This window comes from the organism of the source record quoted next, unplaced genomic scaffold (assembly GCF_019419815.1).
Source record: "Pyrus x bretschneideri cultivar Hongxiangsu unplaced genomic scaffold, Pyrus_bretschneideri_v1 Contig26, whole genome shotgun sequence".
Classification (NCBI taxonomy): Eukaryota; Viridiplantae; Streptophyta; class Magnoliopsida; order Rosales; family Rosaceae; genus Pyrus; species Pyrus x bretschneideri.
In genome coordinates, this window is record NW_025999568.1 from 5,852,209 (window position 1) to 5,863,736 (window position 11,528).

Sequence of the window (11,528 nt, forward strand, 5' to 3'; positions counted from 1 at the left end):
TCAACCCGAACTACATCACACGTCTCCGCACAATCAACCGACGTTAGAACATCCACTGTCATATTGGCTGATCTTGAAACCCAAGATTTTGTCTACATCAGTCCAGAGCGGAGCCAGCTAGTGGCTGCCCTGGGCTCTCGCACACCCTAAGTTTTAAAAGATGAAAAAAAATTTGTGTTAAAATAAGCACGTTATGGAAAAATTGAGTCTAATATTGCACAAAACAGAAACTTATCCTACCCTTAACACCTAAATTTTACTACATACTAGAAGTAAGATAAATTAGCTCACCCCTATTTAAATTCTGAACTCTGTCCTTTGCGTACATTGTAATATGCATTGTTTTTGTACTGAACACCTATTGTCACCAACTTTTCTTGTCTTCTGTATTTCCTCTTGCTAATTAAATAGGAAGTCATAGTCGGAGTAGTTGCGTTATCAAAATGCCTGTTATTCTCTTTCAATTGTTTATCCTCTTGCAAGTTTAACGTTTATTTCAAAAAACCAAAGCTTGTACAAGAACTGTAAACTAAATAAGATAATTAAAGTTCTAATCAGTTTATGGTTGTCATCTAATACACGAAGAAAATATTAGAAGTCCTTAACAAGCAAGCACATAAAATGATCAAGAACGAGCCAGAACCCCACTGATCATGACATTATCCCTCGATTAGAAGTCCTTTTACTTGCGGTGTAAGTTTATAATACTAATAACTAACTGCCAGCAGTGGCATTCCTATAACACATACAACTCATCTGAGGAGCCTTGGCCTCTCTGTGGCCTCCAGTGGCACTTAGGAAACATTCAACCGAACAACTCTCGCAGGGGCTTTTGTCTTGCCACCAACAAGATTTATAAAAGAGAGAAATTAGACAAAGAAGACAACAGAGGACATTATATGATCTTACACGATTGGGATAGATAACATTGAGGTTCTGATATTATCTACTTCTGTGGGCGTGACTTCCATGGAATTCTCTTGATCCTCGTGAGGTGTAAATGACAGCTGGTTATTGCCAGAACGCAGTCGGTCAATCAGAGTACGGCAGATAGGGCAGCCGGAATGAGAATCAAGCCACATGTCAATACAAGGTGCGTGGAAGATGTGCTTGCATTTTGGTAGCCGCCTCACAGTTTCCTCATCTTCCAAACCTCTCAAGCACACTACACATTCGATGGTAGTACTAGTTTTACGATATAAAGCTTCTTCATCATCTTCGTTTTGATCAGGATCACCATCATCACTCTCTTTCTTATAACTGAATGTGATTAAATCCGGCTTCAACCTCTTATCAACCGTGCATTCGATCTTCTGGACACGCTCGTTGCTAGTCGGAGGAGACAATGGTATTCGCATACGATATACATACCATCCGATTACGACTGAAATGACGAGCACACCAAATACCACGATGCCTGATACGACTAACATGGGTTTAGGTTTAGGTTAGGTTTAGTTTATTGTTGATACTGGAATATTACAAGTTTTTGGGAATCTTAATTAGGGGGCCCTGCTTTAAAGATTCACAAAGAATATAAGTAATCCAAAAGTGTGCAAGGATGTTGAATTATTAAATAATATGATCCGATAAGAACAAAGACATATAGTAATGATAGGAAGAACTTAATTGGTCTATATGTTGTCTATGCCGGCTTAGTATCAAGGGTGGTGTGAATGTGACAGATTGAGGTTTACTATGATGCTTCTCCACCTACTGTTTTGTAGGTTAACTCTTGGCAAGAAATTTTTTTTTTTTTTTTTTAAAAAGAAAAAGAAATCTTCTTTTTGGTGAACAAATATTTAAATTAAAAGAGAATCTTCAATTTGTTTAAATAAAAAAGAGAATCTTCAAACCTCCTCTTTGTTTTCTTCTATTTTCCCTAAAATGAGAGAAAAACAGTATGGACGAGAATGTGAGCAGTGGCAGAGCCAGAAATTCATGTTAGGAGGGGCACGCTTTAAACTAAAATGAACATAATATATGCAGAAACTATCTCGTTCTTTTGGTCACCTTGGTATCAAATTTAAAAGTGAGTGACCATGCATTTATTCTTCATTATAAATGGTCAACTATATCAAAAATTGAAAATAAAACATTAGTAAAAGCACATCCATTTATTCTTCATTCTTGATATCAAATTCAAAGGTGACTGACCACGCATTCATTTTCTTATAGTGACCAAGAGAACATTTTTCTAAAAACATGAAGGTATGAGAGCATTTGAAGGGTTTTTTGTGCGAATTTGGAAAAATGAAATATTTTTCTCTTCTTGATTTCATAGACAATCTAATATAGGGAAATGAGAAATTAACCAAAATAAAAGTCTGCAAGCAAAGGGAAAAATTGTATATAGGCAAGGAATAGAGAATATGATCAACTAATATTAGTATAGTTTCTATTTGTTGGATTGAAGTTAATTGGACTAACCACTACAATTACAAATTCAAGTTGATAGTGGTATTATAAAATTAATTAATGATAGTAGAGGTTATTCTTCATTATAAAATTAATTAAGTTAGAGAAAATTGGTTGCACAAAGTTTCAATGGGGGTGACAATAAACAAGTCAAATATATGGAAAGGCGTTCCCTTTTGCTTCCTAATTTAATCAAGACCTAAAAAACTCCGATTTGTTATGGCATCTCTCTGGAACACCAGTAATCCCGCCATGGCTGATGCCTCAGATCCATTTCAACTCCCCAGTATTCCAAAGGTAGTCTTGTTTTCAGCACAAGTTATTGTATCAATTATTCCCAATAAATATTTGAACACTGAAGTTTCCAATCTTCATGTTCCACTTTTCGAAATGTGGTTAAATGTTGCACTTATTTTGTGTTCTTGATCAATTCTCGAGTCCCAAAAAATTAGTAGAATTCTTGCGAATATCTGAACTTAATCAAGTTGGTTAAAATATTGTGCTCTCCCCTCTGCACCTAACTACCTGAGTTCGAGTTCCCGTTCTCATAGTTTAGATGAGTTTAATGTAGAATATCGATTATATAAAAAGAGAACTGCATACTTTTCACAAAAATTGTTCTTTTGGCGATTATACATAGGTATTACAAAGGTGTGATATAACTGAGAACGGTTTTTGTTATGGAACAGTTTAAGGTTGCTCTATGTCAGTTGTCGGTTACTTCTGACAAGAATCAGAATCTTGATCGTGCCGGCGTTTTGATTAAAACTGCCGCCGAGCAAGGCGCAAAGCTACTTGTTTTACCAGTAAGTTAACTACCAAGTAACTGCTCATGTGGTTGCAGCCAAGTTGTTTGTATAAATGTCTGTGAGAAGTCCTCAGGACATAATACATGTTGGTTTGAATTGCATTTTTGTGAAAGGAAATGTGGAACTGCCCTTATTCAAGTGAGTGACTTTGCAAAATTTGCTGAGGATTTTACGAATGAGGATGCCTCGCCGACATTGTCCATGCTATCGGAGGCTGCTTATTGCCATGGGATCACAATCGTAGGAGGGTCGGTGCCTGAACGGGATCATGGCCGGTTGTATAATACTTGCTGCATAATTGGACCAGATGGAAAGCTCAAGGCTAAGTATAGGAAAGTAAGAACATGTTAATTCGATAACATTGGACACGGAATTAGGAGCGTAAAATTGGATAGAACTCTTGAAAAGAAGGTGCTGGTGTTGCTTCATTTGCAGATACATTTATTCGACATTGACGTTCCAGGAGAGATATCATTTAAGGAATCTGACTTCTTTTCGGCAGGAGATCAAACTACCATAGTGGACACAGGTATGCATCCGAAATTGTCCTAAACTTTCCTCGAGGAAATGTGTGATGTCAATTTTTTTATTTCAAGATTTTATCCGGATTGTCTATGAGTTAAGCCACTGTTGAGCAATTGTAGCACATTTGCAGAAGTTGGTCGTATCGGAGTGGGAATCTGTCACGATTTACGGTTTCCTGAACTTGCTGCATTGTACAGGAAAAAAGGTACAGGATTTTGTAAATGCTTGCTTAGTTTTGAATATCTCATCTGTATATTTCGAATAACAATATTGATCGTTACTGTATAAACGCAAGGCGTTCATATCATATGCTATCCTGGGGCATTCAACATGAGCACTGGTGAATTGTTCTGGGAGCTCGTACAGAGAGCAAGGTAAGAGTATATACCTTATTACCTACTTGCTCACCATTTTCCTCCTAAACTTCCTATGTTCTAACGATACTTCCCTCTTTTCAGGGCAGTTGATAACCAGGTACGTATAAAGACTGACTTGTCCTGTTGCTTTTGACTTTGTATCTGTACATTTTTCTACTGTTCTACAGCCTAAAACCAATTCTAACATGACCTTTCCCCTCCCCCTGCCCTCTTTGGCTTCGGAATCACGGTGTTAGTTATTCGTAGCTACTTGTTCACCTTCTCGAGACTCCACTGGTCCTTACACAATATGGGGACACTCCATGCTAGTTGAACCGGTACTATATATTGTATAACGCAAATGATTGATGAGCATGAATGAACAAAAACACAAACGATTGTTTTCTTCATTTGTGTGTTTTGTGCTGTAATTGGCAGTCGGGCGAGATAATTGCAACCGCAGGGCATGAGGAAACTATTGTAATCGCTGAGATCGATTACTCTAAAATTCAGCTCCAAAGGTAGGTAGAGTTTTTGCAGTTAAATCTGCGGTATGTTATGTTCATTTTTTCTGATAGATATGTATGTTGACGTTGTGTGTAAATGATGCAGAAAGAGCCTCCAACTTGATGAACAAAAGTGGGAAGACATCTACAAGTGGATCGATACGCATGAACTAAGTCCTTGAAGCCTTGAAGGATGTAAACACTTAATAACATGTGGTTATGTTTTGTGTAGTAAGTCATTGGAAGATATTACACAGGACCACCGTTTTGTAACACATTCTCAGTTGGACCTTCTCATTTTACCTTCTTAGTTCTCTTTCTCATCCTGCAATGTTACATGATGATTGAAACCGTATACTATCTAGTTCACCATTTAAAGATCAACTATGCAGTAATCAACTAAACTAGAAGTCATTTAACTGTTCGATTAACATTGTTTCAGCACTTAATGAATAATATAGTTCGTATATTTGTTGGACATTTCTTAAATAAATAAAATGATGTCAGAATTGATTATTTTTTGCAGCATTCTAAAAACGGATAGGTGCAAATTATAACGGAGAAATTATAAAATGAGAAAAAGAACCGAACATGTAGGATAATGACAGAGGCACCAATTTGTATACCACCGTTTTCATGTCAACCGATGAAAAATGGTTTGCGTTGGATTAAATACATAAGCAAAGGGGTTCGGCAGATGACAATCGAATGCCACCAACAATGTTCAATCAGCAGCATGACTTCGAAATTCATTCCCTCTCGAAATTCATTCCTCTATGTTAGCAATACCGTAAAGCAGCTAAAACAAAGCCACACTCTCTTACTCAAAGCCCCAACTGAACCCAACCGCCGTTACCATCTCTTGGCTCAGTTGCTCCAGCGGCTCCTGCAACTTCCTGGTGACAACCTCCGGTATGCCCACAACCTGTTCGACGAAATACCCAACTGCAGAATTCCGTTCCTCTGGACCTCCCTCATCCACTCCAATGTGCTTCACGATCGCCTTCGTCAGTCCATCGCTTTATATGCTCAAATGCACCGGGTTGACGTATCGCCATCTGGGTTCACCTTCTCTTCCGTTCTCAATGCATGTGGTCGTGTCCAGGCGGCTTTCGAAGGCAAACAAGTCCACGCGAGGCTTCTGCAGTGTGGTTTCTTGGGAAACGGGGTAGTGCAAACTGCGCTTCTTCATATGTATGCAAAATGTGGCATTGTAAGTGACGCGAGGGATGTTTTTGATTCGATGGAAGATAAGGATTTGGTTGCTTGGACGGCCATGATTTGTGGGTATTCGAAGATGGGGCTGATGAGCGAAGCGCGGTGGTTGTTTGATAACATGGGGCAGCGCAATGCTGTTTCTTGGGCTACCATGGTTGCTGGGTACGCTAACAATGGTGATATGGAAAGGGCAAAGGAATTGTACGAACGAATGGTGGATAAAAATTCAGTGGCGTGGGTGGCTATGATAGCGGGATATGGGAAGCGTGGTAATGTTGTGGAGGCCGAGATGGTTTTTGACGAGATACAGATGCCGGATGCGTCGTGTTGGGCAGCAATGGTGGCTTGTTATGCTAAGAATGGTTATGCAGCAGAAGCCATTGGGATGTATAAGAAAATGAGGGAAGCAAAAGTGAGAGTCAGTGAGGTGGCAATGGTGGGAGCTATTTCGGCTTGTACACAACTTAGGGATGTTGAAATCGCAGCCACATTGGCAAAGCATGTGGAGGAAGGGTTTTGTGGTAAGTTCAAATTTAATCAATTCTTTAAATCGTTTGGTGTCAAGGATTTGATTGGATTGGCTAACTCATTAGATTCAATGTATGTTGAAAGAAGAAATAGGGTATCAACTTCCAAATTTTGTCTAGGGTGAGGAAGAAATGGGTGTCAACGTATTCGTTTTATTCTCTGAAAAAATGGTAGGATGGGGAAGTGAATAAGTTTCCTTCATAGCTAAGACATGTTCAACCTTCAACTTAGACGAAATTGAGAAGTCTACGTTCAACATACATTGAATCTAGTGAGTTGTCCAATTCAATCTAAACACCGACCAGGCCTACGATTTGCTATCTTTTGTATTGCTTACATTCTGTAGTGCTGATGTGCCCTTGTTTACCAAACACTTTCAGAGAAGACAATCTTTGTATCCAATGCATTGATCCATATGCATTCCAAATGCGGAAACATAGAGCAGGCATGGAGAGAGTTCAACAGCATGAGCATGAGAGATGTCATATCTTATAGTGCGTTGGTCACTGCCCTTGCTGACCATGGAAAGGCCGAGGATGCGTTGGATCTTTTCTCGAAGATGCAAAAGGAAAGAGTTAGACCGAACGAGGTTACATTCGTCGGTCTCCTCAACGCATGTAGCCATGCCGGACTGGTTGAGAAGGGGTGCCGGTATTTTGAGCTCATGACTCAGGTTTTCGGCATTGAGCCACTAAAGGAGCACTATGCTTGCATGGTTGATCTTCTTGGAAGGGCTGGGATGCTTGAAAAGGCATACAATCTTATAATCGACAATGTCGGTGTCGCCGATGCAAAGATTTGGGGTTCCTTGTTAGGAGCTTGCAAGGTTCATGGCAATGCTGAGTTGAGCGAGATTGCAGCCAGGCAACTCTTCGAAATAGAACCGCACGACGCAGGAAATTACGTGCTTTTGGCAAGTACTTATGCAGAAACAAATAAATGGGATGATGCTGAGAGAGTGAGAACGATGATGAATCAAAGAGGAATGGTAAAATCTCCTGGATGTAGCTGGAGAGGTTCTACCATCTAACCGGGTTATACCCTATCTCTCTCATTACGTGAATAATAGATTGTAAACTTTCTCATCGAAAAAAATATTGTTCTCTTTCTACAAATGTGTGTGCATCCGATTTAGGTAGATAGGCTCGGAATCTATGCTCGGCACGCGAGCAAGATAAAGCCAAAGAGCGTTTTCGAAGTGTATTAAACACCATCTCCAAAACAGAGATCATGGTGCAGTACATGTTCAACATTCCATGAAGTAATTGATCAAAACTTACAACACAAGGACCAAAAAATCTACCTATTCCCGTAAGCACGACATTCTAGCACCAATTCTTCACTTCAGAATTAAGCAAATGATTTGCTTATGTCGTGCTCCATAGGCATCTCAAATACATGTCATCCGCGGATCATTCTTCTGTGGCGGTTCATGTAAGAAACTCGGGTCTGCATGGTATGCCTATCAATGATACTACTGCTTCAGGGGAGCCTTCTTCACTCTGTCAGATATACGAGCAGGGTCTGTTGAATGTGACTTGAACCGACCCCTCCCTTCCCCTTCCTTGTCCTGGAGAATCCAAATGCCAAATATTAGATTGTTTTCGAAAGAATATTTCTTTCCGCATCCGGTTGCAAAGAGAACAGAAAATAGTAAGACCCAACAAGCATCTGGAATCAGAATAATCATGGGACCCAAAAATTACGCAGAGAAATCAATGCGATATTGTATGTATCTATAAGAAAATTTTACTTGCAATGAACAACAGAAAGACCGGTTTACCTTTTTCTTCACAATTTGGACCACATCTTCATCATTCAAAACATTACCGAGGCCACAATGCTGTGGGTAGTGCCTTGCACTTGTACCCCACACTAACACGTATTTGACTTCCTTCACCAAACTCCTGTGTATGTGATTACAAAAGTCTCCAACAGTGCAGCCCCCTCTATCCTACACATACATGCAAAGAGGAATAAGAGAAAACAAATAAAGCCAGAAAGCTCATATGATGGAGAGCTAATTGATCCTATAAAGATACATAGATAAAAAATATTTGCAACTTACAGAAGAAAGAACTACTGGATCACCGAAATCAGGTTGCTGGCCCTGCGGCTTTGTATAAACTCTAACAAGTCCCATCTCTTCCCACATTTTTGCAAGTAGTCTGTCAAAGTTCAGCTGTTGAGCAAGATAAAAACACAGTTAGTCTTTCTGAACCGTTTCATATGCGATACTATTCATTTCTATTTATTAAGGGGCCGTTTGAAAACCATTTCATTTTTAGTTTTTGGATTTCAGCTTTATTTTTTATTTTTTATTTTTTTATCTGAAAACTTACCAAACAAGATTTCGGTTTTCTGAACTGAAAACGGAATGGTTATCAAATGGCCTCTAAATAAATTGTAAGTAATTTTTACACGTGTTGAAAATTAGGGTCCAGCAAAAACACAATTCTAATGGAAAGAACCACAGTAGGCAATGTCTTCTGCGCTCTGACCAAAAGTTTTTCAATTTTGCAACTGCAGAGATTGCTCAAGGTTTCTTTCTGGTAACACAGATGTACTCCGTATCTCATTTGAATAAAAACAAGAAGTGTAGAACTTGCCTTGAGATTGCAACTAATGACGACAGAATTCGGCTGACGGGCTAATTTGTCCACATCATCAATACCAATAACGTCTATCTTGTTGTACACATATACACACTTCATGTATTTCCGGTTTCCCTCAATCACATCAATAAGATCATCCACTGTCGCATCCTCGCGAAACAGCAACTGCATTAAATTTATTATACATGAGTATTCTTTTCCATGGGATGAGCACAGAAAAGAAAGTATCACCCAAATGAAAGATTGTACAGTGACTTAAAGAAAATCATGTACCATTAGCTGTGTATGCCCAATAAAAGAATCACCATTAGCTTTGATAAAGGACAATCTTGACTAATCCTAAGTACCTCAGCATTGTGAATTTTGTATTCGTGTAGAATTTGATAACAAAGCTTCTCATCCACATGAGTCAAAGTGCAAGTGCTGTTGAAAGAAATTCCTCCAGTCTTTTTCTTTTTGAAGTATATCTGCGCCCATGGAACAAAATGCAAAATCCAGCTTAAGTCCACAGTTAACAAAGCAAACATAACAAACAATATATGGAAACAGCTAAAAACCCGACAGAAACTAAGACCAAGTTCAGTCTGTTTTCAAAAATGCTAATAAATATTAAGAAGATAAAACTTACTTGAGGTGGCTTCTTGTTTAAACGTAAGCCCACAGCTTCCAGCTCCTTTGTCAATATTTGCCGATGGCCTTCACTCTGAAACATCAAAACGCAAGTGTTAGACTAAATAACTGACAGAAACCAAGCAAAAACAGGTAATCAACATAAGGCATCAACAGGACAGGGTCAAGAGGTCGAGCAGGTTGCTAAGAATGAAAACAATGAAAGGTCAGTAAGCAGACGAGTAGTAAACTTATTTATCAGCTATTGATATACCAATAGTAACAACAGCATGTTACTACAGAATAAATACTTACTTTTGAGGCATCAAGGACCATCAACACAATATCTGAAGACTTGGCAACAGCAATAACCTGCAAGAGAGAGTCTTATCAAATTCTATCCATTTCCACGATACTTGGAAATCGGAGCAGAAGAGAAGATATTGAATTGCCAAGGGCCAAATACAAGTCATCACCTTTCTATCATGAGGCGTTTATTTAAAAATCTTGTTCTAAAATTCTCATTATATTATTGTACGATAAACGAATAATGACATGTTATCACAAGAGGAGAAGAATCTTAAAGAGAATATTCACCTGCCTCCCACGACCTTTGCCTTCTGAAGCACCTTCAATAATTCCAGGAAGATCGAGCAGCTGAATTTTTGTATCATTGTAATGTATAATCCCAGGAATGCAGGTAAGAGTTGTGAACTCATAAGATGCAGCTTCAGAGTGTGTGCCCGTCAACATAGTCAAAAGTGTCGACTTCCCCACACTACAAACAATAGGCAAAACTCATGAGGACTGGCCATGTCTTGTTACTTTTAAAGCCAAAACATTTCATTTTGTTTTCTTTAAACGATACACAATGCATGTTAAGGTTATATAAATATCGCAAACCTTGGAAACCCAATAAGCGCAACACGTCCGTGACCAAACTTTGTAACTTCGAAACCATCTCCACCTCCGCTAGACCCCTGAATTTCAGTTTTGAATCATTAAAAATGGAAACTCTAAACCGCAACCACATGAACAAAAGTATTGTACAAAGCATTACCAAGAAGCTCATGGCCATCAAAGTTCCTAACGTTAATACAGAAAAATTCTACATTCATATCATATTAAACTCGTGTGTGTGTGTGTGTGTGTGTGGAAAAGTTGCATACTTTTGGAGGCTCCAAAAGCTGAGTCCTGAGCTTGGCAATCTTTGCCTTGAGCTGGCCAAGATGATACTCTGCATTTTTTCAGCATTCCAATTAAATAAACAAAAAATTAAGATATAACCCAATTCATAAAAGACCATATTATATTTAAATACCCAATAAATATAGGGAAATTAAGTAAAAAGGGAAATGCCTGTGGCTTTATTTTTCTGAGTCCGAGCCATTTCGGCCTCAATTTCCTTGATCCTTTCGATGATCCCCATTGCTACTGGATTGTTTCAGCTCCTACAACTACAAAAACAACAGCAGGAACAGTTGAGATATACAAAACTACTAATTGGGTAATTGAAAAGAAATCGAAAGGTCTGTTTGGTTGCCGAGAAATCGTCGATTCAACAGCGATGTCTCGGACACCAAACAGAGTGGATTACAGTGAGAGAGAACATGTTGAATTGCTGTCAGGGAGGTTGAATTCTTGAAGGAAGAAAAGGTAGTTTACGAATTGGAGGGAGTGGAAGAGCTGCAGTGGAGGACTCACCGTGACTCAGTTGGCGACGACGATGTCTCCGGAGCTGAAAGGACCAGAGAGAGAGAGAGAGAGAGAGAGAGAGAGAGGAGTGAGAGAGTTAGGGCTGAGGAAGAGAGAGAGTATGGGCTTTTAAATGTAAGGATCGTGGGTTGGGCAATGTGCGTCTTGGGCCTCTTTCTTGGGTACCATCTCAACAAACTTCCGGTCCTTTTTTGTTTTTCCTCCTCATCCAACTTCGTATCTATCATA

At 39.1% G+C, this 11,528-nt stretch overlaps 4 protein-coding genes across 4 annotated transcripts; 2 read left to right on the forward strand and 2 right to left on the reverse strand.

Moving 5' to 3' along the window:
* Positions 1-905: 905 nt before the first annotated feature.
* On the reverse strand, positions 906-1,433 carry LOC103961569 (RING-H2 finger protein ATL2-like). Its single transcript, XM_009374140.2, has one exon. The coding sequence runs from the start codon at positions 1,431-1,433 to the stop codon at positions 906-908; it is 528 nt and encodes a 175-aa protein (XP_009372415.2).
* A 1,089-nt stretch (positions 1,434-2,522) lies between these two features.
* LOC103961531 (omega-amidase, chloroplastic) lies at positions 2,523-4,969 on the forward strand. The gene is given in 11 exon segments (XM_009374094.3): positions 2,523-2,715; positions 3,108-3,224; positions 3,341-3,370; positions 3,372-3,563; positions 3,663-3,756; positions 3,883-3,957; positions 4,048-4,126; positions 4,211-4,226; positions 4,366-4,446; positions 4,547-4,629; positions 4,721-4,969. Coding segments are annotated over 11 exon segments (921 nt in total). The 5' UTR covers positions 2,523-2,637; the 3' UTR covers positions 4,797-4,969.
* Positions 4,970-5,169: 200 nt separating this feature from the next.
* Positions 5,170-7,541, forward strand: LOC103961528 (putative pentatricopeptide repeat-containing protein At5g37570). The gene is made up of 2 exons (XM_009374089.3): positions 5,170-6,353; positions 6,741-7,541. Exons 1-2 carry the CDS (start codon positions 5,216-5,218, stop codon positions 7,388-7,390), a joined length of 1,788 nt encoding a protein of 595 aa, XP_009372364.2. The 5' UTR covers positions 5,170-5,215; the 3' UTR covers positions 7,391-7,541.
* Positions 7,542-7,706: 165 nt separating this feature from the next.
* On the reverse strand, positions 7,707-11,444 carry LOC103961530 (developmentally-regulated G-protein 2). The gene is made up of 12 exons (XM_009374091.3): positions 11,289-11,444; positions 10,944-11,041; positions 10,754-10,821; positions 10,488-10,564; positions 10,182-10,362; positions 9,900-9,956; positions 9,604-9,678; positions 9,323-9,442; positions 8,970-9,140; positions 8,429-8,542; positions 8,144-8,314; positions 7,707-7,930 (listed from the first exon to the last, which is right to left on the reverse strand). Exons 2-12 carry the CDS (start codon positions 11,011-11,013, stop codon positions 7,835-7,837), a joined length of 1,200 nt encoding a protein of 399 aa, XP_009372366.1. The 5' UTR covers positions 11,014-11,041; positions 11,289-11,444; the 3' UTR covers positions 7,707-7,834.
* Positions 11,445-11,528: the final 84 nt, after the last annotated feature.